At 40.6% G+C, this 26,905-nt stretch overlaps 1 protein-coding gene across 2 annotated transcripts in view; it reads left to right on the top strand.

The window, feature by feature from the left end:
• Positions 1 to 10,193, top strand: part of LRP12 (LDL receptor related protein 12) — a 91,049-nt gene extending 80,856 nt beyond the window's left edge. For both annotated transcript variants that reach the window (XM_036264354.1, XM_036264353.1), the window contains 4 exons: positions 80 to 282; positions 2,264 to 3,365; positions 4,798 to 4,930; positions 7,884 to 10,193. In XM_036264354.1, the coding sequence (XP_036120247.1) occupies positions 80 to 282; positions 2,264 to 3,365; positions 4,798 to 4,930; positions 7,884 to 8,750 (2,305 nt within the window). In that variant the 3' untranslated portion in view covers positions 8,751 to 10,193. The remainder of the gene's footprint in view (positions 1 to 79; positions 283 to 2,263; positions 3,366 to 4,797; positions 4,931 to 7,883) is intronic.
• Positions 10,194 to 26,905: the final 16,712 nt, after the last annotated feature.

The raw sequence follows: 26,905 nt of genomic DNA, 5'->3' as shown, positions 1-26,905 counted from the left end.
TTCTCAGTTGTATTATGATGACAGTTTTTTTTGCCAAAATTACCCTTTCTGATTGCGTTTTCTTACTTTTTATTTGTAGTTTTCAGGATTTTGATATTCAGGGGTCCAGAAGATGCAGTTTGGACTGGTTGACAATAGAAACATACAAGAATATTGAGACCTACCGAGCTTGTGGTTCCACAATCCCGCCACCATATATTTCTTCACAAGACCACGTCTGGGTCAGGTTCCATTCCGACGACAGCGTCTCGAGAAAGGGTTTCAGATTGGCCTATTTTTCAGGTGCGTTTTTTAATAAGAAGAAAGATACTTAACAGAGTTGTATAGTAGGAACTGCTCAGTCACGTAGGGGCTCGTCTTCTAGACGCCGTTCTCTCGTCGAGACCGAGTTCCCCAGGCAGCTGTGACCGAGGCGTTAGAAGCTGAAGCTGCAGGTGCCCTAGAGCTGACTCTTAGAAAGTCGTTTTGTATAATCCTAATAAAATGATTAACTTTATTTTTTTATTTATTTTTATTGTTTTATCCTCACCCGAGGACATTTTTTCATTTTTTGTACAGATAGAGTGGGAGGGAGAGAGAGGAAGAGAGAGAGAGGGAAACATCGATGTGAAAGGGACACATCGAGTGGCTGCCACCCGCACGACCAACCAGGGCCGGGGACAAACTGCAACCGAGGTACGTGCCCTTAGCGGGAACCGAACCCGGGTCTCTCCGGACCGCAGGCGGATGCTCTAACCGCTGAGCCAAACCAGCCAGGGCTAAAATGATTAACTTTATAAGCAAAGGTCAGTTTTCTTTTAAATATTTTAAATACATTTAGTTTAAAAAAAACTTTTGCTCCCTCTGGTGCTTACCCATATCCTGGAAGTTACTTCAGAGTGTATTTTTGTTTGAGTTATTGTCTTTACAAAGAGACACACTTGGTTTCACCGTCATTGTGTATAGTGTATGTCTTCTTTTGCAATTTTTAAACCATATCCAAAAAGAGTGACCAGACCATATAAATGTGAATAACTCAGAGCATTAACATTGTGTAGAATTTTTGCTGAAAATAATTTTACATCTTCTGAAATTACATGGTCTTTTTTTAGCAAACATATGCTTTTTTTTTTTTTTTTTCTTAAAAGCACAGTCTTTGTTATATTTAGGTTCTGAAGCACATTTTCTGTCACCTATTCACTAAACAAGCTGTTAAGGGAGAAGTAGTATTGGCCCAACATTCTTCATTTGGGACTGTAGGGATCTAATGTTTGATTCTCTTTTCTACCTCATTGTTTTATATTTAGGATGGTCCACTAAGATAGTTAGAATTTTATGAGCATTTCCATTTTTTTCTGTCTCCTTCCCCTACTATTATGATACTTATATTTATACCTTTAGCTCAGATTTATGCAATATTTTTCAGTTATGTTAAAATAATAGAAATTATAAAATGGAAGTGCTGTGTTATGATTACATGAAATGTTATAAACATTATAAAGTTGATCTTATAATCTTAGCAAAACTTTAAGTTAATAATGAACCAACAAAATATGCTGTGATATACATAGCAAAATATTGTGTTATATATAAATAACTAAAAAAGAACATGAAAAAATGGGTTTGAAAAGGTGATTGCTGTGGATGAGTTTTTGTTTCAAAATGTCTATCATTTTGATGTTTATGCAATAGGTTATTTAAATTTTTCAGTCTGTGTATCTTATGGGCTTATGTATCTTAACATCATTTTACTGGGTGTTCTTCAGTAAAATAGCTTTCTATAAAAACAGAAACTGAAAGGTCTTTATGGAACAAATCATAAGTTTTTAATACATTGAATTGTTGAGTAATTAGTGAGCCAATATTAATTTGCCATTAGAACTTAACCTGTTTTTTAAAATAAGATATTTGTGCCCTGGCCGGTTTGGCTCAATGGTTGGAGCGTCAGCCCACAGACCAAAGAGTCGCGGGTTCGATTCCAGTCAAGGGCACATACCTCGGTTGCAGTTCGGTCCCAGGCCCTGGTCGGGTAGTGCGAGAGGCAACCAGTCGATGTGGCTCCATCACATCGATGTTTCTCTCTCCCTCCCTCCCTCTCCCTTCCTCCTACACTATCTGAAGATATATGGAAAAATATCCTCGGGTGAGGATTTAAAACAAAAAACAAGATTTTTGAAACCCTTTCACTTGGGCTTAATTAACATTTATTATAAATAAATCACTTGCTATCACACATCTTTTAAAGAGTATGCTTTTTTCTCCTTCCCTCCCCATGTCCTCCCAGGGAAATCTGAGGAACCGAACTGTGCGTGTGATCAGTTTCGCTGTGGAAACGGAAAGTGTATTCCAGGAGCCTGGAAGTGCAATGACATGGATGAATGTGGAGACGGTTCCGATGAAGAGACCTGCGCTAAGGCCAGGCCTCCGACATCCGCTGCCTTTCAACCCTGTGCTTACAGCCAGTTCCAGTGTCTGTCTCGGTTTACCAAAGTTTACACTTGCCTCCCCGAATCTTTGAAATGTGATGGGAACATTGACTGCCTTGACCTAGGAGATGAGATAGACTGTGATGTGCCAACTTGTGGGCAGTGGTTAAAATATTTTTATGGTACTTTTAATTCTCCCAATTATCCAGACTTTTATCCTCCTGGAAGTAATTGCACCTGGTTAATAGACACTGGTGATCATCGTAAAGTCATTTTACGCTTCACTGACTTTAAACTTGATGGTACTGGTTATGGTGATTATGTGAAAATATACGATGGGTTAGAGGAGAACCCACACAAGCTTTTGCGTGTGTTAACTGCCTTTGACTCTCATGCACCTCTTACAGTTGTTTCTTCCTCTGGACAGATACGGGTCCATTTCTGTGCAGATAAAGTGAACGCTGCAAGGGGATTTAATGCTACTTACCAAGTAGATGGCTTCTGTTTGCCGTGGGAAATACCGTGTGGCGGTAACTGGGGGTGTTACACTGAGCAGCAGCGCTGTGATGGCTACTGGCATTGCCCAAACGGACGGGATGAAGTCAACTGTACCATGTGCCAAAAGGAAGAATTTCCGTGCTCCCGAAACGGTGTCTGTTATCCTCGTTCCGATCGCTGCAACTACCAGAATCATTGCCCAAATGGCTCCGATGAAAAAAACTGCTTTTTTTGCCAGCCTGGGAATTTTCATTGTAAAAACAATCGCTGTGTGTTCGAAAGCTGGGTGTGTGATTCTCAGGATGACTGTGGTGACGGCAGCGACGAGGAGAACTGCCCGGTCATCGTGCCTACCAGGGTCATAACTGCGGCCGTCATCGGGAGCCTCATCTGTGGCCTGTTGCTCGTCATTGCGTTGGGATGTACCTGTAAGCTGTATTCCCTGAGAATGTTTGAACGGAGGTCAGTATCAAGACAGAACTGAAGTGGTAATGCTCTCTGTGATAAAAATATGGCCCAAGTATTTGCAACAAGTACTTTAGTATGATTAGCAATATGTTTTTGTTTCATATTATTTTAGAAATAAGTAAGTGTTGTTAATGTTTTTATATATAAAATTAATGTGAAAAGCTGAAGACTCAAAAGGCTAAACATGAAAAAAATGAATAACCACTTAGAATTATGAGGTGAAAATAGTCGATCTGTATTTACCGGTTCCTGTTTTCAGATGAATCTGTTTTGTAGGAATTTTACCAGCTGCAACTCTCAGTTGTAGTTTTTCACCTGTATTTTTATAAATACTAATCCAATAACTTCAGATAGTTGAGCACCTACTGTGTTCAGAGCACTATAAGATGACTACGAAAGTGAATGAGAGACTCTCACAGGCAGTTTACAGTTGGGAGGAAGGAACTGGTGGGGGGAGGAAGGAGACGAAGACGCAAGCGCTGTGAGAGCGATGAAACAGGCACGGACGTCCAGAGAGACCCGGTCTGACAGCGGGGCTGGGGAAGGCTTCGCTGGACAAGTGCCGTTTGAAATGTAGGAGCAGAATGTGGATAAGGGAAAACACATAGAAGGAGGAACGCCCGCATTGCTTGAAGGGAGAGCATGTAGTTCAGTTTGGCCGGAGCTAAGATACATAGAAAGAACTAATAGGAGATAAGACTGGAACACAAGGCCCATGCCGTGTTGTGGAGTTCAGTGAGAGCCATGTGTGAGCATTCTCAAGTAAGGATACGCCAAATGTTCAAAGGTACACTTCGGGGGAATTGTCTTCCATGTGGTGGCATATAGACTGAACTGTGGAGACTGTCACCCTCAGTCCCAGGGGATTCAACACAGAATTGCATGTTCCAGACCGCTGGGATCAGAGATGCACACAGGTGCGCCGTAGCACATCTGTGCGCCTCTTTTCTCTGGGCAAGTGTAAATGGCCAGAAAACTTTGCACTGCACCGCCCTGTAAGAACACAGGGAAGAAGATGTCTTGAGTTTCAGAAGAACCATTTATTCCAGGAAGTGTATTTGTGACTTGTTTCACTCTTTTCCTTATCTGAAAAATTTGGGGGGCTTGATGAATCAAGTGTCTTTTAAGAACTTTCAAGGCCTCAAGCCCCCTATGTTCTTAGGGGTTTAAAGATCTAGGACCTTTCCCTTTCACAGGGATTTCCAGTTTAACACTTAGTGATCCAGGCTCCGAGTGTGAAACCTCACGAGGACACGGCTTCATCTCTGTGGTCTCAGCGTAGGGCTAGTATAGATTCAGTGAATGGTTCACTAAGCTTTTAAAATTATCCAATGGATTACGATTCACATTGTTTTAATTAGTAATAAAAAAAAAAAAATGTTGGCTTGCCTTCTTTTTAAGTCTTTTTGTCCCCTTGTTCTCAAAGATCATTTGAAACCCAGTTGTCCAGAGTGGAAGCAGAACTGTTGAGAAGAGAAGCTCCTCCCTCTTACGGACAATTGATTGCTCAGGGATTAATTCCACCAGTTGAAGATTTTCCTGTGTGCTCACCCAATCAGGTATATTGCAGTTCATGATTTCTATTTTAGTACCTCTTAAAATGAAACCTGCACTTGTCTGTATGATAAAGGACCCTTGACTCTCAGAATTGTCACAGTGAAGTCAAGGATTGAATATATGAAAAATTTGAAATCATAATTGTCTCATTGTATTTTAACAAGTACCACAGCGTACAGAAGGGCACTTTTCATTTTTCTGATTTGGTTATGTGGTTCTTAAACATTTTACTGTTTAAGTTAATCAGTGCATTAAAACCAAAAGTAAACATTTTTTAAATCATTTTCTAGTTCAGTGGAACATTTAGAAGACTTAAGAATGAGTACTAAAATTAATGTGCTAGTAATGTATTAGTAACATGCTAGAATAACCAGTTGGAAGTAATAGTAATTGAAATGAAGTTAACATTTCCCCTGGCTTGTGGGAAAACTTTTTTACAGCTGGATTTTACAGTGTTTAAGAACTCATACCATATTCTTTAAATAGTAACTTATTCTTTATTAATGTTTCTGAATTCCTTAAATTTATGATTTATGATTTTTTAATTTCTTTTTTACTGCTTAAAATTATGCCAGGGTGCATAAGGGTTTACACATTTAAAATGTAAATTCATCCAGAAACATTAGTAAATATCGTTCCCAGTATTAGGATTAAGAAAAATTGATAAACAGTGTTTTCAAGTGATTTAATTTTTATCAAAATGGAAGACTGTTCTCTTTTCTGGTAAATGAGATTTCTGATTACCTTATTTGCATCTTTTAGGAAACCTTTGGTGAAAATTTGTAGCTTTAAAACATTTCTCTGGATGTAATTTGCTAAGTAAATAATTCAGAAGTGCCACTGTTTGGAACACCTAAATTGTGGCTTCTGTATATTGTCCCTGACATTATAATCCAAGAAGATGCTTGATATGATTTCAATCTTCTGGAACTTGTAGAGACTCATTTTGTGTCCTAACATGTGTCTGTCTTTGAGAATGTCCCATGTGCACTTGAGACAGCACGGAGGGACCTGGAAAGTATTAGGTTAAGTGAAATAAGCCAGTCAGAGAAAGACAAGTATCACATGATCTCACTTATGTGTGGAATCTAATGAACAAAATAAACTGACAAACAAAAGAGATCCAGAGATACAAGGAAGCAGAGAACAGACTGAGGAATCTCAGAGGGAGGGGGGGGACGGTGAGAGGAGATTAACCAAAGAATTTATATGCATATGTGTATAACCTGTGGGCACAGGCAGCAGTGTGGTGAATGCCTGGGGTGGGGGAGGTGGGGAGGGGATCATGGGGGGGAAGCGGGGGGAGGGGGCGCACAGACATCTGTAATACCTTCAACAATAGAGATACAAAATTTTAAAAAGACTTAAGTAAGTAGTGAGCTTCACCTCACTGTGACAAACTAATGTTCAAGCCAGCACTGAAGTGAGCTGAAGGCATGGCTGATCCCACGGGCCATAGCCACGTCCAGGAAGGCTGTCTGAGGGGCCTTGTGCAGCTGGTATAACAACGTAGTCCTCACGCAGCCTTAGAGCTGGCGTGCCGGGTGGTGAGGACCAAAGCTCTGCAGAAGTGTAGGGAAGGGAACCTCTGTAAAAATAATAAGAATAATTAGCTACTTCTTACAGGCGAAAAATCTTATTTATTTTTATACCAAATCTGTGTGTGCCGATATCCAATTTCTTATTGGCAGCTTGTATTAACTAAGGCCGGACTGTGAAATATTCCTATGATAGTGGCTCTTAGCTTTCTGTGAATTATATTCCTGGGATTGTGGCCTACATGGAAATCACAAATAAATGCAATGCCAGTCCCCAGAGTGACAGAGAACAGTGCTGCCCCGTCTTCCTGTGCTCCCCTGTGAGGAAAGAGGGAAGCCGGCCATCACGTGACAGGGAGTATGTCAGCTCATCGTTGTTTCCTGGAAATACTGCATTTTCAGAACGCAATGCCAGACTGATGGAAGCTGTTTGTCCTACTTTGGAATACTCCTTTTTATAGCCACTAGATGGAGCTTAAAGACTGTTTTATATAATGCTGTAGTTTTGGGGTTTTTGTTTTTATTTTTGTTTTTTAATAATCTGTAAACTCATTTATCTAGAAAGAAGTACATTTTCCTTTCAGTTAGGCAAAATATACTAATTAAATTGCTCCCATAGGTACAAATTAAAACTCACCAACTGCAAAGAAAAAGGATATAATTTATGCTTAATACCAAACTGGAAAATAAAACTTCATCTCTAAAGATTAGGAAGGGAATTCAGATGTCTCAGATACCATTGTGTAGTGCTATAAACAAATTAATTTCTTTAGCTTTTTATTTCCTGTGCTGTATTACAAATATATTAATTCCTTTATTTATAAATCCTTAGTATCCATTCATTCAACAAATCCTTGAGAACCAACTATGAAATATAATTTTCACATTTTGGAAAGTCTCAACTTTGTAAATCAAGTCTCACTTGTTCTGTGTTAAAAACAACAGGAGCAGAAAAAACAAAACAAAAAAAACAAAAAAAAAATGAAGAACATATATGGACCTAGTTTCCATATTGCTTTAGGCCATTTAGTAAATTATAGTGGAAATTCTTCTACCATCCCAGCTAAAGAAGTATCAAATAATTTTATTTTCTGACTTTGGCACACTTTTAGGATGGATTACTATGTGAAATTTTGAAATAAATAGCTGTTAATAATTGATATTAAATATTACTGTAAAGTTGCATGTAAAAAATGAAGTGTTAAGAAAATCTTACACACCGTGAGCAATAGTTCAAGTAAACATAGATTAGATTCTGTTGTGGGTAGAACCTGTGTAGTCAAGAAAACTCCATTCATCCTCCATAGACCCTAACGGTAACAGAATTTTTAGCCACAGCACATTCTTGTTAGAAGGGTGTTTTCAATCTTAGTACTTCATTGTTAGCTATCTTAAACATCTCTTCTTCTTTTTGTAGGCTTCTGTTTTGGAAAACCTGAGGCTAGCTGTACGATCTCAGCTTGGATTTACTTCAATCAGGCTTCCTATAGCAGGCAGATCCAGCAACATTTGGAATCGTATTTTTAACTTTGCAAGATCACGTCATTCAGGGTCATTGGCTTTGGTCTCAGGAGATGGTGATGAGGTTGTCCCTAGTCAGAGTACTAGCAGAGAACCTGAAAGAAATCATGCTCACAGAAGTTTGTTTTCCGTGGAGTCAGATGACACAGACACAGAAAATGAGAGAAGAGATACGGCAGGAGCATCTGGTGGGGTTGCAGCTCCTTTGCCCCAAAAAGTCCCTCCCACAACAGCGGTAGAAGCCACAGTGGGAGCAAGTGGAAGTTCCTCAACTCAGAGCACCCGAGGTGGTCACACAGATAATGGAAGGGATGTGACCAGTGTGGAACCCCCAAGTGTGAGTCCAGCACGTCACCAGCTCACAAGTGCACTAAGTCGAATGACTCAGGGGCTGCGTTGGGTACGTTTTACATTAGGGCGATCAAGCTCCGTAAATCAGAATCAAAGTCCTTTGAGACAACTTGATAATGGGGTCAGTGGAAGAGAAGAAGATGATGATGTTGAAATGCTAATTCCAGTTTCTGATGGAACTTCAGACTGTGATGTGAATGACTGCTCTAGACCTCTTCTTGATCTTGCCTCAGATCAAGGACAAGGCCTTAGGCAACCGTATACTGCAACAAACCCTGGAGTGAGGCCAGGCAGTCGAGATGGCCCCTGTGAGCGTTGTGGTATTGTCCACACTGCCCAGATACCGGACACCTGCTTAGAAGCAACACTGAAAAATGAAACAAGTGATGATGAGGCTTTGTTACTTTGTTAGGTACGGATCACATAAGGGAAATTATATACAAGTTGGAGCAATATCTATTCATTGTTTTGTAACTTTACAATTAAACTAGTATTAATTTAAAAAGTAAAGAGATGCAGGGTGATTTCTTCTTCTTATATGTTAGCCTGCATGGTTAAATTAAACAGTTTGTAACTCTATAAACTTTAGAGTTTGCTATTTTAGCAGCTAAAAATGCATTATGTATTCATATTGTTCAATAATGTTCTTCCATTTGTTTCTAATTGTTTTTATCCTGGTACTGTCATTCATATTAGAAATATGGCTGCTGAAACTCATTTGATGTCAGTTTATCCTATGTTACAACTATTATTTGTACAAAATATCTTTTAATTCAACCCTTTCTGCTTTTGCCAATACATCTTGTAACTTAATATACTAGATGTTAAGGTTGTTAATGTACTCCCAAGGAGGGAAAAAACCCTTATACTCACCTGTGTTTTTATTTGTATAACATTTGTCTAAATATTATTGGATTTCATCACAATAAGAGCTTGTCAAAGGGAAAAAAAAACTTAGTCTAAAAAATTTTCTCTTATGTTGAACATGCAGTGATGTGAAATTTAGGTAGAGTTAGATAAATTAATGGCAAAAACAAAACTCTTTTATAGATTTTCTAATGTTGACTTTAATACTCTAATATGGTACAAACCAAATGGTAAAATTCCAAGTCATTTCTTTTTTCATCTCTATTTAGGGACAGGATTAAGCAGATGAAGATATTATACTATGCATTAAATCTTGAACTTTATAAAATGTGTACAAAAGTTGTACAAGATAAGTTCTAACTGGTAATGTCTTTCCCTGGTACAGGGTTATGCTTGTATTGGACCCTAGGGATTTGCACTAAAATCAAGGTCTCAGATGAGTTTAGTGCATAAGCACTATCACTTTAAATACTATTATTTGCTACCACAATAACTATATATTTCCATAGCTTTTGGCGGGGTGAGGGGGGCATTTTTATTACAACTTGAAGTTGCTTTGCTGGTTTTATATTTATTTGTTGTATTTAAAGACTGCATTATTATAAGAAAGTACTTTTTCAATATATTTTATTCATGAGGGGGATCATGCTACATGTTGAAAAACAAATTAAGAAATCATTTAGATCAGCCCCCTATTTTAAGTACAGTGATTTCCAACCCCACATATTATTTTTATTGTCAGTTCCTGTTTATTTATTCTTTATCTGTCTGTTTTTGTAGCTTAATGATTGGGTATGAAATATGTATTTGTGTGTGATTATTGCTATTTATTAAAATTTTAAAATACTTTGCTGAATGTCATTTTAAAGCATGTTTGAGGTCTTGTGTATTTGTCGTGTTATGCTGTCAGGAAGAACTGACTGAAATGTTTTAATATGTATCAAAATTAAAATGACTTTTTTTGTATTGCTTTGGGGTACTTTTTAAATCAAAGTTGCTCTTTGTTTTTGTTTGATTTTTGTACATATACAAATTCAGGCCATAAAATATGTAGCATGTCTAGAAGAAAAAATGGCGGGGAATTCTTCCTTAACTACTTTATAGTAAAGTAGTAGCTTATACCAGTACTGGGGGCTAAGAATCCCTAAGGACCTGAATATTATTTTGCCTTTGAAAAAACTGCCTCTGACATGTCTTCAAAGTTGCAGTAACTCAATCAGTTTTCTTTTTATATCATGTTTGAATGCATTTCAGACCCCTATAGAATATACTTCCATGCATAGGTTTTGGAGATTTGTTTCCTAGCATGTATTTTAATTTTTTTTAATTAACTAATAAATCTTCCTGGGTCAAACAGTAAAAAGTAAGTCTTTCTGCTACCTCTGACACCCCATTTTCTAGTTCCCTTTCAAAGAGGTATACCAATACCAGATTCTTCTGTAACCCTCCAGAAATACCATATAGATATATTAATATATCCATATATACAAATGATATATATAGTAATGCAAATTGCATCATACTATGCATACTTTTTCTGTACCTTTTTTTAAGGAAAAAAGAGTTTTTTGTTTTATTCTCACCCAAGGACATGCTTTTATTGATTTAGAGAGATAGGAACAGAGAGAGAGAGAAAGAGAGAAACACTGATGTGAGAGTATCATTGGTCGTTGCCTCCCACACTTGCCCAGACCTAGGATCAAACCCACAACCCTAATAGGTGCCCTGACAGGAAATTGAACCCGAGCCTTTTCAGTGTGGGGGATGCTGCTCCAACCAATTGAGCCACACCAGCCAGTTTTAATATTAAAGGTAAAGTTGGGTATTTCTATTATTTGATTTTTTTCACATTAAATCATTGATCTATCTTGAATTTAAGTCCCTACCTTTTTTCCCCGGGTTATCCTACTTATCCCAAAGCTGCTATTCAAACAAATCCATCCTTTCTTTACTATTTGAAATGACCCTTTTATCATATAGTAAATTTCCACATGATTTGGCTATGCCATTAGACTCAAATTCTGTTCCTCTCACTTGATCTGCCTTTCTTTGTGTATGTGTGCAGTCCTACACATTTTAATAACTCATTTTATATTTCCAATATTCTTGCTTATTTTTTATTTTAACGATAGAATCAACTTGTTGAGTTCCACTAAACAAATCCATTGAAATATTGGTACTTTTATATTTTTAGACAGCTTTAGTGACATTTGACATAATTATCATGTTAAAACTTCTGTCTAAATTATGGTGCCCTATTTAAAAAGGTACCCATTTGTTCAAGTCTTTTTGTTTACTTCAGATATGTTTTACATTTTACTTTACAAATACCTTACACAATTTTCAAGTTTATTCTTAGGAATTTAATCATTTTTGTTATCATTATTAAGGAAGTTCTTTCTGTTTATAATTTAGTCTGATTTTAGTATATATGAAGACTAACGATTTATTTATGTTAGTTTTCTACCCAGCTGCCGGAATCCCATTCTCTTACAATTTATAATATCTCAGTTAATTTTTTATGTGTTTTCCAGTTCCACAATCATGTCCTCTAATTTGCATACCTCTTTGTCTTGATTGCATTGTTTAGTACATCTAGAATAATGTTAAACATATTGGGTATAATGAATTGGGTTGAGATAGATACATTTAATCATGTTAAGGAACATCCATTGATCCTTGTTTTTTTTAAATATTTTAACCAAGAATACATGCTGAATTTTATCACATGCCTTTGTGTTATCCATGGAGATGATCATATGACTTTTCACTTTTGATCTTTTAATATGATGTTATTAATATATTAACATTTTTGTCATTTTGAACCATCCTTGAATTTCTGAAATAAACTCTACTTGGCCATGTGTACTATGCTTTTAATATATTTGGCATAGACCAAATGTCTTCATAAACATTTTGGACAGGACCAAATAATCTTTTTCTATCTTAGTAGAGCTTTCTGAAAAAGCAAATTGCTCATAGCAGTAGTCCTGTTTTCTTATTTTAGGGAGAACTTATGGCTGTATGCCAATGAAAAGTAGAGTCACTAAACAAAGGTAGATGGTATCTCCGCACAGACCTCTTTATTATTAAATAGCCCAAAGGAAGAACTATAGCGCCCAGAACAGGACAGATGTGGCTGCATGCTATGGACTTTGACATGTGCTGGGTGAGTATAAATAACAGAAATGCAGGTACTTATTCATATTCAGATATTATAATAAAAAAAAAAACTATTAAAACTTTTCTCAATTTCAATTCAAGAGTATCAAGTTGTAGCTAAATATATACATTTCTATCTTATCTGCTGATCTCTGATTTCAAGAAACAGAAATTTTCTATCTAATTTGGCTTTTAGATTTAATTTCTCAAAGTCTGATTTCCTTTAAATACAGATTTTGTATTTGTTGTGCATCGCATGAATTTTAACTTCATCGTGTTCCTATTAGTTGCCTTTGGTTGGACTTTGCTTGATTGCTGTTTTTATTGAGATTTCATCATTAAATTTGGAACATGATTTCCACTTCTCTAGCTCATGAGTTACCATTAGAATAGTTAGCCAAGTGTGCAAAACAGTTCTTTGTACTATTTTCTTGATTTGGAATGAAAGTAGCACCCATTTATTAAGTCCTTACTGAGTACCAACCATTGTACTAGATGCCGTATGTACTTTATTTCTAAGCCTCACAAGAGATCTGTGTGGTAGATGTTACCCTCTGAAATAGCAGCAGAAGGACCACTAAGCACCTTTGTCACTGCAACTAGAATGAGGATAACTCTTGGAACTTGAACTACATCTTTACTGTATTATATTTTTACATGGAGAATAATGGAGAGATTTTACTTTATATTTAAGGGGTTTTTTTTTTACAGTCACATAGTAAGGATTTCTGTTTTATTTTGGAACAATATATGTTTTATTTTTTAAATAGCATGAAAAGATTTAGAAAACAGCCCCTTTAAAGGATGGCTGTACTCAGACAGAGAGGGAGTAACAAGTGTTGGCAAGGAGGCAGAGGGACTGAGCTCTCACACGTCGCTGGTGGGGATGCGAAACTGGGCAGCTGCTTTGGAAAGCAATGTGGCAGCGCCTCAGAGGTGTAATAGTTCCCATGTAGACCCAGAAATCTCTCCTAGGTATACACCCAAAAGAAATGAAAACATGTCCACACAAAGACTTGTACATGAGTGTTCACAGCAGCATTATTCATAACAGCCAAAAAGTAAAAACAGTCCAAATGTACATTATTTGATAAATGGATAAAAAAAATGTGATATAGCTGTACAATGAAACTTTATTTGGCAATAAAAAGGAATGACATGCTAAAACAAACATACTGCAACATAAATGAACTTTGAAAATATTATGCTAAGTGAAAGAAGCCATTCACAAAAGGTCACATATTGTATGATTCTATTTATATGAAATGTCCTGAATATGAAAACCTATAGAAACAGAGTAGAAGCGTGGTTGCCTAGAGCTAGGAAAAGGTGTGGTGGGAAGGGGGCTGGTGATGACTGCTAATGGGTACAGGTTTCTTTTTAGGTTGATGAACATTGTAAAACTTTGTAAGTATATTAAAAACCACTAAACTGTACAAATGGGTGAACTTGTGATATGCAAATTATATCTGAATAAGCTGTCAAAGATTAGAGAACAAAAACAAAAGTAATATCACCTTTTTTTCTGTTTGCTTTTGAATTTGGATTGAAGCTGTTCCTGCTTATTGTGCAGGAGAAGAGTAGTTGTTTTACCAAATTAAAGGTGTCTTTATCTACTTAGTAGTATAATCTAATCTGATCAACAATGTTACCTGAGCAAATAACCTCTCTGGGCCATGATTTTTTAAATGGAAGTAATACTTCCCTTGTGAGTTTTTGTAGAGATGAGACAGCATATTGCCCAGTGCCAGGTGTATCCAAATTCAACAACTAATTATGGAGGGATATGCTCAATAATTATGCTAAATTCATGTTCTTTAAATCAGAATGTGAAACTGTGTTTAATGTGATTTTACATTAATGTTTATTTTATAAATCTAGAAACTCATGATTATATGACCTTGTACTTGTACATAACAAGATGTCCACAAAAGGATGCGTTAGTCATATTCAAGTGAACAAAGAAGCTATTTTCCTTTCCAACTTTAAAGAACAAATAACAACCATGCATCAATAGAGAGGTCACCAAGAGTGGTTTACTGTATTTGTATAGCAAATTGCTGAGCAAATCAAAGGAATAGTTGATCTTTTCAAGAAGCCATCTAGTGGTTTATTTCAGCATTGCAGACATTATTTTGCAAAACAATTCGTTCAATACTTGTTTTTGTAACACTCAAATGAACTTCTTTGAAGCCAAAGCCCTGGCTGGTTTAGTTCAGCGGTTAGAGCGTCGTCCTATGGTCCAGAGAGACCTGGGTTCAGTTCCTGCTAAGGGCATGTACTTGGGTTGCAGTTTGTCCCCAGCCCTGGTTGGGTCATGTGGGTGGCAGCCACTCTATGTGTCCCTTTCACGTTGATGTTTCTTTCTCTCTCTCTCTCTTCCTCTCCCTCCCACTCTATCTGAATAAAAAATGGAAAAATGTCCTCGGGTGAGGATAAAAAAACAACAACAACAAAACTATAAATAGTAAATGAGGCTGAATCTGAGTTTGGAGCTCCAAAGAAATCCAAAAGAACCTTTTAACTGTGTTCTTATTAATATGAAAGAAACTGTAATGTTGACAAGGTGAAAATGAAGTTAGTGAGCTCTTCTTATGTTCCACTGTGCTCTGTGACCGGTCATGGAAGGTAAATACGATGCAGTTTTGTTTTTCAGAAGTTCACAGATTAGTGCTTTAAGTACACAGATGGGTGGTTAGGTAGTATTGCTACTTATTAGAAGTTTCATTTTTTAATACAATAAAACCTCGACATAATGGACTAATTCTGGTGAGGTGGTATCCAGTAAAGCTGGAAGTCTATTATATAATAAAGTAGATTTTCCAAAGATGTATGTTAAAAAATTAACAAATTAGTTAATTTGCCTATTTTTACTTATATAGACACATTTGTGTAATTAAAATTAAGTGTGTATGGAAAGTTTAATTTCACAGAAAAGTCTTCTTATGTATTGCTGTAAATGTATACTGAATAAGTCTAGTAAATGCTTCCATTCACTAGTCGCCTGAGTAAACACTGCACACAGCTGGGGCGTGGCTTAGTGCACATCAGAACCTCAGCCAGCATGAGCTCAAACTGCTGCAGAAAGTCGTGCCAAGAGTCACCAGAACCCATTACCACCCATGATGCAGTGTGATCGCATGCTAATCATTCTCAGAACACCATTTACAAGTGGTGGCTCTTTGACTCAAATAAGTAGACTATAGTTGTAGATACATAATATTTATTTATGTCAGCAAAATTACTACAGTGTTTTTTCCGACATATGGCCTATTTCTTTAAAATAACAGTGAATTCATAACACACACACAAAAATAACCTGGTAATTTAATTACAAGCAAATCTTGGTTAGCAGCATTTTAAAATTAACAGGGTGTTAATTTTTGCATATGACATATGGACCAGAAATTTTGTCTGTAAATCTGAAGTCTGAAAAATCAAGGATTTATGGTATAACCTTTTCTCCTTTCTTGTGATTCATACTGGCCTCATCCATCACCCTACCTCACCTGTCTCTTTCTCCCTTGTCCAGTCTTTTTTTTTTAAATCCTCACCTGAGGAATTTTTTCCATTTTTGTTCAGATACAGTGGGAGGGAGGGAGGGAGGGAGAGAGAGAGAGAGAGAGAGAGAGAGAGAGAGAGAGAGAAACATAGATATGAGAGAGACACACCGACTAGCTGCCTCCTACACAACCCTGACCAGGGCCAGGGATGAATGTAACCAAGGTACATGCCCTTGAACGGAATCGAACCCTCGACTCATTGGTCCTCGGGCCAACACTCTAACCGCTGAGCCAAACAGGCCAGGGCCCTTGTTCATTCTTTTAATCATCAAGCCCTCAGAACAGTGAGGTTCTGGTCAGCATCAAACGATCTCAGGAGTAAAGCCTCAGAGAGAGTTTCAGTCCAACTGGAGATAACATCTAGGCCTCGGTTGGGTTTCAGCTCCAGGCCCAGAAAAGTGGTGAAACGAGGAAGCAACGCCAAGGCTGACATCCAGACCAGCTGCACTGATCTGCTGCCCCACTTAGCACCGACCAATCAGTGGAGACCACAACCCTAACCCCTTTAGTCACCATGACGATGATCTCCTGCGCCGCCCTGCCCACCTACCCCATATAACTCATCCCCTGGAAGCCATCGGGAACCTGAGCATTAGCTCACCTGTGACTTCAAGCGAGGGCCGCTTCCTAAACGGAAACCCTTGCTTTCTTTGCAGCAAGCTCCTGCTCATGTTTGATGCTCTCAGGCAAATCCTCTTTAGTCTGCAAACAGTGTCCTTCACCTACAGCATTTTCACTGCATGTACCATGTCTGGCACTAAATACCTCTTACAGCAAAAAAGTCATTTTCTTCCACAAAGTATTTGTTTAAGATAAATAACAATTTTAATGAAGAAGGAATATATACAACTCCTTTACTTTCCAGCTATATTAGAGAAAGAAAAGCATAATATTAGCTTGCATAGGAAGTGCAGAGGTAAAAAAAAAAGGTCTAAATCAGAGAAAGTGAGAAGGGGGGGGGGGGGGACAAGCGCAAGAGGGGCCACCCTGGCGGCTGTCTCTCCGCACCTCATGCTTTGACTTTTACACGGATTCCTCCCACATCTGGGCCCTCAGAGTCTCAACAGTGTCATGTCTACATAACTAGTAACTATGTAATTTTAAACTGTTGTAAGGGCTCCAGAATAGCATCTGCTGCTCTATCAGCCCCAGCTGCAGCCTGACCCAGCGTCCCAGGATTCCTAAGAGTTGCAGTAGCCCTGGCCGGTTTGGCTCAGCGGTTAGAGCGTCGGCCTGCGGTCCGGAGAGACCCGGGTTCGGTTCCCGCTAAGGGCACGTGCTTCAGTTGCAGTTTGTCCCCGGTTGGTTGTGTGGGTGGCAGCCACTCGATGTGTCCCTTCACGTCGATGTTTCTCTCTCTCTCTCCCTCCCACTCTATCTGTACAAAAAATGGAAAAATATCCTCGGGTGAGGAAAAAAAAAAAAGAGTTGCAGTGAATCCCAGTAAGGTCGGCCTTGAGTTCCTTTTGCTTTAGACATTGGCTGCCCCGAGGGCTTTGTTTTGAATGCAGAGCACAGAAAAATGCTACTTTTAGAGACTAAGTAGGTAAACTCTCTTGCAGACACCCTGCAGGTTAGCACTTGGTAGCCAAGTCTAAAGTCAACAAAATGGGGAGGGTGGAAAGGAAATCAGTGGTTGCCAGGGGCTCGGCTGTGGGGAAAGGATTAACTGCAAAGGAACACAAGGAAACTTTGTTGGAGGTGGAAACATTCTCCATCTTGATGGTAGTGGGGGTTACAGGACTGCACCCCTTTCTCAAAATTCATAGTACTGTACACTTTTAAAAGATTAATTTTACTCTCTGTAAACATTTAAAAATATATAAAATGCAAAATCCCAACCCTATTTTGTCTGTGTAGCAAAAATCCAAGTAGTATATATTTTTAATGATTTCCTCTTGAGGCAGGATAGTAAGAAGCTAGGAAAATTACTTGGCAAATGGACTGGGGTGACTGAGACAGATAGTCAAGTGGCTGAGCAATTTATAGTCTGCTAATAAATCACAAGGTCTTATCTTCTCTATCCAAGGGCACTTAGGAGGAAATGGTTTGCACTTTCCAGACCATGCTGGGGACCTCTTTGGTGACTCTTTGAAGGTGAATCTGACCAGAGCATGACCCTGATTCCTCTACTTTCATGCTGATGCATCAGCATATTAAAAAGACACACCTGTGAGGTATCACCTCACACCTGTCAGAATGGCCGCCATCAACAAATCATCAAACAACAAGTGTTGGCGAGGGTGTGGAGAAAAGAGGACTCTAATACACTGCTGGTGGGAATGCAGACTGGTTCAGCCACTATGGAAAACAATATGGTGTTACCTCAAAAAATTAAAAATTGAACTTCCATTTGACCCAGTGATCCCACTTCTAGGAATATACCCTAAGAAGCCTGAAACACCAATCAGAAAGAATATATGTACCCCCATGTTTGTAGCAGCACTATTTACAATAGCTGAGATCTGGAAACAGCCCAAGTGTCCATCAGTAGACAAATGGATAAAAAAGCTGTGGTACATATACACAATGGAGTACTACGCAGCTGTAAGAAAGAAAGATCTCTTATCCTTTGAGATGACATGGAGGGACCTGGAAAGTACCATCCTAAGTGAAACAAGCCAAACAGAAAGACAAGTATCATATGATCTCACTTATTTGTGGAATATAATGAACATAACAGTCTGAGGAATGGGGTAGTCCCAGAGACGTGGAAGTGGGGTACAGACTGACAATCCCCAGAAGAGGGGGTGGTGGGGGAGAGATAAACCACAGAACTTATATGCATGTGTGCATGAACAGTGGACATGGACAACAAAGCTGGGGACGGGGCAGGGAGGGACGGGGAGGGGAGAATCAGTGGGGGGAAAAGGAGAAACATCTGTAACAAAACTTAATTAAATAATAAATAAATTTTAAAAAAATAAAAATAAAAAGACACAACCTGGCCCTGGCCCGTTTGGCTCAGCGGTTACAGCGTCGGCCTGCGGTCCAGAGAGACCCGAGTTCCGTTTCTGCTAAGGGCACGTACCTTGGTTGCAGTTTGTCCCCATTCCTGGTTGGGTCGTGCGAGAGGCAGCCACTCAATGTGTCCCTTTCATGTCGATGTCTCTCTCTCTCTCTCTCTCTCTCTCTCTCTCTCTCTCTCACTCTCTCTCTCTCTTTCTCCCACCCTCCCTCCCACTCTATCTGAACAAAAAATGAAAAAAAAAGACCTCGGGTGAGGATAAAAAAAGACACACCTGGAAAGCTGATGAATATTCTATTGAGATACTCCCCTGATATCTCCCCTAAAATTCCCACCTTTAGAAAACAGGTAAAAACCTTCAAGACAAAGGACCCATTGTGTGCTCTCCCTGAATTATGTCCTCGCCAGCCCCTACACGTCTTTCCTCAGGCATGTATCTTTGCTTTCTTTCTCCTAAACTCTAAAGGTTCTCAGGAGAGTTGCAACCAGGGAAGCCGCAGACAGCAGCAGCTCATCCAGGGTTAACACCCTGAACCTGTCTCCAAGGGCCCTCCTTTTGCCTCTGTAACTTGTTTCCTGAGCCCATGAAGCCCAGCTGGCTCACTTCTTCTGCTTCTGATTTCTCAGAGCCAAATCAACTCTGGTGCCACTCTTGCTTCTTAAAAAATTTTTCTCAAGATCAGAAGCATTTCATATGCTTGTGGATCTCATGTTTAAACAGAATGGCTACCACCAATAAATCAACAAACAACAAGTTCTGGCGAGGATGTGGACAAAAGGGAACTCTAATACACTGCTAGTGGAAATGCAGATTGGTGCAACCACTATGGAAAACAGTATGGGATTTCCTCAAAAAATTAAAAATTGTTTGACCCAGTGATCCCACTCCTAGAACTATATCCTAAGTATCCTGAAACACCAATCAGAAAGAATATTTGCACCCCTATGTTCATAGCAGCGCTATTCACAATAGCTAAGATCTGGAAACAGCCCAAGTGCCCATCAATAGATGAGTGGATAGCCCAGCCAATGTGGCTCGGTGGACTGAGCATCATCCCTGGACTGGGAAGTCCTGGTTTGATTCCTGGTCAGGGCACATGCCCAGGTTGTGGGCCAAATCCGTAGTCGGGGGCATGCAGGAGGCAACCAATCGGTGTTCTCTCTCTTTGATGTTTCTATCTCTATATCTCCCTTCTTCTCTCTATAAAATCAATAAAGAGAGCCCTGGCCGGTTTGGCTCAGCGGTTAGAGCATCAGCCTGCGGTCCCGAGAGACCCGGGTTTGGTTCCTGCTAAGGGCATGTACCTTGGTTGCAGTTTGTCCCCGGCCCTGGTCGGTCGTGCGGGTGGCAGCCACTTGATGTGTCCCTTTCACATCGATGTTTCTCTCTCTCTTTCTCCCTCTCTCTCCCTCCCACTCTACCTGAACAAAAAATGTCCTCGGGTGAGGATAAAAAAATAAAAATAAAAAAAATCAATAAAGAAAAAAAATTTTTTTAAGGAAATGGTTTATTTTTAGGAAGTGATGCATGCCCAAAATCACAGGTAAGCTAATACTCAAAGTCTAGTTCTCTGATGGCTTCCAGGGGATGAGTTATATGGGGGGATCATAATCATGGTGACTAAAGGGGTCAGTGTTGCAGTCGGGGTCATGGTCTCCACCAATTGGTCGGTGCTAGGGTACAGAGTAGTTGATCATTGCATCTGGTCTTGATGCCAGCCATGACATCTGGGTCTGGAGCTGAAACATACCTGAGGCCTAGATGCCATCTCTAGTTTGTTTGAAACTGTCTCTGTGGCCAACAGACCCCAGGTTTTGTTCCTAAGATTATTTGATGATTATCATACCCTCATTGTCCTGAGGGCTTAATAATTAAAGGAGTGGACATACAAGGGGGAGGGAGGCACCCGAGTCAGTGTGCTAGATGAGGCCAGTTTGAATCAAAAGAAAAGAAAGGAGAAAATCGTATGTTGTAGGAATGAAGTTTCTATGCAGTTACAAGGTTATCCTGGATTATGTAGGTGGGCCTTAAACGTACTCACAAACGTCACTGTAGGAGGAAGATGAAGGGAGATTTGACAGCTACAAGAAGGAATGTGATTGTGGGGCTCTGACTGGCGTGATGGGGCCAGTGCGTGCTGCAGCCACCAACAGCAGGAAGAAGCAAGAAAACAGAGTCTCTCCACAGAGCCGCCAGAAGGCATCAGCACTGCCAAATCTTGACTTTAGCCTGGTGAGACTGACTTTGAACTTGTTGCGCCCATAACTGCCAAAGAATAAACTTGTTTTCTCTCGAGCTGCCAAGTGTGAGGTTATTTGTTAGGGCCACCATAGGAAACTCATATGCCCCGCCAGAGCCAACTGCTCCAGGATGTGCTCGAAGCCTCGCATCAGAGTGCCTTTAAGAAACAGGAAGCAAACAAACAGAAAATCACGAAACAATTGTATAAGAGATAAGAACTTTAAAACATGTATAGCCTTGAGTTTTTTAGAGTTACACTTGCCCTGAAAGTCCTCCCACCCCCACTCAAGCCCCCAGACAGGTATATTGGTTTGTGGGATCTGGTCCCACCAAATTTAATTTGTTATAGGAAAGCCACTTTACAGGTTTTTTTTTAACACTCATAACATTGGTTATCTAAGCAAAACACAGAATGACTCTGATACTGTCTTTTTTTTTTTATTCCTCACCAAGAATACTTTTCTATTTATCACCAGATAGAGTGGGAGAGAGGGAGGGAGAGAGAAAGAGAGAGAGACGTTGATGTGACAGAGCGCATCAACTGGCTGCCTCCTGCACAACCTGACCAGGGCTGGGGACAACCTGACCAGGGCTGAGGTAGGTGCCCTTGATTGGAATTGAACCCGAGACTCATTGGTCCGCAGGCCGACGTTCCAACTGCTGAGCCAAACCAGCCAGGGCTGATACCATCTTAATTAGCTAGTTATTAATAGGAAAAAGAGCAAAGGGAAGGCCAGACATTATAGGCGTGTCATTTGGGCAGCTTCACCAGGAAGCTGCAACTTTGCACTCCCCAGGGCACAGATCATGGGGAAGGGTCAGGCCAAAGAAGAAGACGGCTGTAGAGGCAGTGAAGTTGAAGTGGCATAGGAAAGATGCCTGTCAGTCAAACCTGGGGCCAGATCATTGGCCAGAGTGGGCAGGGCCACTCCAAACCCTTGAAACTTTGGAAATACATAATCCCCTAAACAATGGAGCTCCCTTGGCTCTTGGCTCCTAGCTCTCTTGGGTCTCTGGTTTCTTTGGCTTTGCTCCTGCCCATGTTCCCTCCATGGCCATGTGGCCATGAGGACCCCACATGCAGTGGACTAATGGACTGCAGCTGTGAACACAAATTAAGTTGCCTGATGCTGGACTGGACACTGCTCCAATATGGAGCAAAATCTCTAGACACTGGCTCTGATTCTAGCTCTGCTGAAGCCAGAGCTACACTTCTTCCTTGGGACCTTTGAAACTCAGAGATTGGATTCCACAGAAATAAGCTTCCTACAATATCTCATCCTCCCGTAAAAATTTCAGAAAATTCATTTTCTTGGGATATCGCAAGAATTCCACTCCCATGAGCAACAGGTGAGGATGAGGACCTCTTTCCACCTATATAGCTCCATAATATTTAGACAACTACATGAAGCAGTTTTTAAACAGCTGTCCAAAAAGTGCTAGATGCCTGAAGTAAGTGTCAGTGAGGTAGGATTTCATTCCTGTGCCATCATTTATTCATTTACATAAACTGAGGCCCCAGTGCAGCCAGGATTTGAATCTAGCTTTAGAGTTTGGAGTCACAAGATGGGCAAATTGCAGTTTTCAGAATGACAGCTCAACATGTACTGCAGTGTGACCTCAGGCAAATCACTTGGCCTCAAAAGCCTCACTTGTTAAAGGAGGAAAACAGTATTTAGCTCAAAGAGTTGTGAGGATGAAGTACAATTGTGCCTGGAAAGAACCTGGCCCAGTACTGATTTGATGTGAGTGCTCAGTACATCTCAGCTACTGCTGGTCTGGTTATTCCAGGCTACTGTGTCCTCCTTCTGCCCAGGAGAGGTGCTTCAGGCCAGAGTGCCCTCCGGAGCTGTGCGGTGGCCCTTCAGCAGGGGACCATTCCCGCCTGTCATTAGTGTTACTGCTGAACAGTAGAAAATGTTATCTCTGCTGATCAGCACAAGGACTTCAAGACCAGTCTGCTGGGCATCATCCCCAGTGATTACAGGTTTTACAGTCTCGGTGTGGCAGCCCTTCCAAGCAGATCCCCTCTGCCTCTGTGCAGGGAACAGAAACAAAGCCGTCTGAAATCTAAAGGACAAGTCCTTTCGGTCTCCTATTTACTCATCTTGAACCAAGAATAGTTTAACGCTAAGATTGTGCCAGGCACTCTCCGATGGACTTCTGTCCCTGTTCACAGAATCACGAAACTGTAAAAACACAAAGGTGGGCCTTATAAGCTCCGGTCAACCCAGCTCCTCATTCTTCAGTTGAGGAGACAGAGGCCCTGAGAGGAAGTGACTTGCCCAAGATCACACCAGAAGTTGGCATCAGAACCAGGATTAGACTCCTAATTCTAACTCCTCATTCAATTTCCTTTCTTTTGGACCCTTCCAGGCTGCTTACCTCCCTCTTCTAGTGCTGATTCAGGTAAACCTCATTACCCTGCCAAAGACTGTGATCCCAGAGTGGCCCTGGGGACTGGGGTCTCTACAGAGCCCAGTGCCCGTGTGCTGCCTGGCAATGCCCAGCTCTGTGCCGATCTCTCCCTGTTCATTCTTGCTCACACACCATCATCATCCCTTCAGCTTTTCCATCAGGTGGAAACAAGGGTCTGAAACCCTCTCCTGGCCACTGGGGCCTGGAGTAGGAGTGAGGATGGGTTAGAACAGAAAAAGCGAGCTCAGTGACTCCAGGATGGCTGAGGGCTTAAATACAAAAGGGCCTGGCAGGTTTCTGACCCCCAAACCTGAACCACTCAGCAAAAAAAGTCACCCTCTGCTCCTCCATCTCGCTGTCCCTTTAGACAGTCAGTCAGGGCTGGGAAGGCCTACCTGCCAAGGTGCTCGCACCTACACTTCACGGCAGATATGTTTCTGAGAGGTGAGCATTAACAGTCATTATAATCTCCCCCCAAATTAGTCTTCTGGGACCCTGGCAGGTTGACTCAGTTCGTGGGAGTGTTGTCCAGTGCACCAAAAGCTTGCATGTTCGATTCCCGGTCAGAGCACATGCCTAAGTTGTGAGTTTGATCCCCAGTCAGGCATGTACAGGGGACAACCAATCGATGTTTTTTTTCACATTGATGTTTTTCTCTCTCTCTCTCTCTCACCCTTCCTCTCTCTCTCTAAAAATCACTAAAAATATATTCTCAAGTGAGGATTGAAAAAAAAAAAATCAGTCCTCTGGAGAGCACAGTAGTCATCCTTTATCTTTCTGTGGTTTCAGTTGCCCGCAGTCAGCTGTGGTCTGAAAATATTAAATGGAAAGTTCCAGAAATAAACAACTTATCAGTTTTAAAGTGCATACCCTTCTGAGTAGAGAGATCAAATCTCACTCTGTCTCGCTGTCCTGGGTTTGGCACCATCTGTAGTTTGGGGCATCTACTGGGGTCTTGAAACACATCCCCCATGGATACAGGGGGGACTCATGTTACATGTTCTTAGACTGATCAATCGATCAAACTGATTGTTCCACCAGCAAGAGGAATGCAAAACAGCAGGAGCCTTCTTCCCACCTTCCTCCCAATGCCAACACTGACTCCGCCTAACACTTGTTTCCTGCCCATTGAGGGCCCTGAGTGTCTGTTAGGAGGTGGCTGACAGGACAAGGAAAAGGGAGGTGAAGGTGTTCTGGGACACACTTCCCCTCTAGGCACCTTTGCCCAGGCACAGCCTTCCACCTGGTGTGGGACAGTAATGGCCAGAAAGGGGGATGACCCCTTCTCCCAGCCCACATGTCTCCTTAAACTGACCCAACACTCTCTTCCGTTGCTGTTGGTGAATCTAACGAGCCATTTCCTCCTGCTTCAGTGACATTCTACAAACCCCCTTTTCTGATAAAAGTTGGAGTTAATTAAACGTGGGAAGTTTGTTTTGTGCTGTGTTGCAGGGCAAGTCATGATAAAAGTGTCTAAGAAAAGAAAACCTTTGAAATCATTCATCTGGACAGTTTCAGAAAGGATGTCACAATTGCCCTGACATCCAATATTATTTTCCCGGGGAGTGCTTAGTTGTAAAGCTTGTAGGAGTTTCATATACTTATAATTACTCCTTTCACCTTTACACAATGGTCTTTTGACAATAATTGCATAACCTTCTGGGGTTTCTTTTTCTTAGCTTGACAGCCAGATCTATGGAACTTGAAATTATTGGTGGTTTCCAATGTTTAATCATTTTGAGGTCTGTGCAATATGAAGCTTGAGGAAATTTGGCAATAATAGCATTTTGGCATCTCAAGGTCATGTGTGACCACCTAGTCTCCAAACTCAAAGGTATCTTCCCAGTCTGTCAGCTGACAAGTGAAAATAACAGAAGACCCAAAGTAAACCAGCTTCAGCAAACAGCGGAAAACCTAGGTGAGGGAACTTTAAATGGTTGATTTCAGGAGCCCCAACAATGTCGTGAGAACCCAGTCTCTTTCCATCTCTCCACCTGTTCTCTGTGTTGGCTCTGCTCACGAAGGATGGTCTCCCTGTGTTGTCTAGATGGCTGCCAGAGCCTCTGGTTTACACCCTCCCAGATTCAAGTCCAGCAGGAAAGAAACACTTCTTGCCTGCTTACAGAAGTCTTAGGATCTGCTCTTACAGGGCACATTAGTCTGCTTGGAACAGGTACCCATCACTGGATCTATCAATGTGGCTGGGAGGATTTCCTGTTGTGATTGGCAGAACTTAGCTGAGCAGCTCAGTCCCAGAGCCAGAGGTCCGATGAGTTCAGTTAAGGCACCTGTTCTAAGAAAGCGGGTGCAGGATTTCCCACCAAAGACATTGCAGTGACTGTTAGCAGGGTAAGGACAAGAATAGATGCTAGAACAGCAGAGGTCCATCCACCACACTCCAACCTTTCTACAGCATTTGCTCTTGGTGGCCCTGAAAATCGTCATCACTGCCTTCTCTACCCAGTGCTGTCCGGTCTCCCTGAGTGCTGGAAAGGGCACTGTCCATGGTTGTCCAACTTGCCACCACCTCCTCTGTGCCTCTACATGCTCGGTGCCCTCAGTCCAGAACACGTTCCTCTCCCATCCCTCATTTCTCCATGTTCATGTCCTTTATATCCTGGTTCAAATATCTCTTTGTGAAACTTCCATATTTAATTTTCTTCAAGGCAGAAATAAATTCTCCCTTTCCTCTAAACTCTTTTTTTTAAATTTATTTTTATTGTTGGAAATATTGTAAGTATTTCTTTAGTTTCAAGTATATGGCAGGTATTTTGCTAAGCCCAAGACAAAGAAATACAGTAAAACCACAATTTCTGCCTTCAAAGTAAATATAGACATGGATGTTGGGGGACGGGCGGAATGTCAAAAGCAAACACACACACACACACACAATCAGCAAGTTCTTTGAAAGGATTACCCATCAAAACAGGATATTATAGAAGTTCAAAATTAGGATGATTATTTCAAACTTAGTATACCCCTAATGAGATAGTATCTAACTTAAGTGTTAAAGGAAAAGTAGTGATGATTTAAGGAGCGCATTCTAGATAAAGGTAGTGACCTTAGGAAATAAATGGAAATGACAAGGGGAAAAACATATATAAGAAAACTCTGCAGATGGAAGTTTTATAGATTCACATCTCATGTCTCCTATTTTTATTTATTTATTTTTTTTATTTTATTTTCCTCACCCAAGGACATTTTTCCATTTTTTGTTCAGATAGAGTGGGAGGGAGAGAGAGAGAGAAACATCGACGTGAAAGGGACACATCGAGTGGCTGCCACCCGCACGACCAACCAGGGCCGGGGGACAAACTGCAACCGAGGTACATGCCCTTAGCGGGAAC

Source organism: Molossus molossus, unplaced genomic scaffold, assembly GCF_014108415.1.
Source record: "Molossus molossus isolate mMolMol1 unplaced genomic scaffold, mMolMol1.p scaffold_m16_p_16, whole genome shotgun sequence".
Classification (NCBI taxonomy): domain Eukaryota; kingdom Metazoa; phylum Chordata; class Mammalia; order Chiroptera; family Molossidae; genus Molossus; species Molossus molossus.
This window is presented reverse-complemented; position numbering and strand designations above follow the sequence as displayed.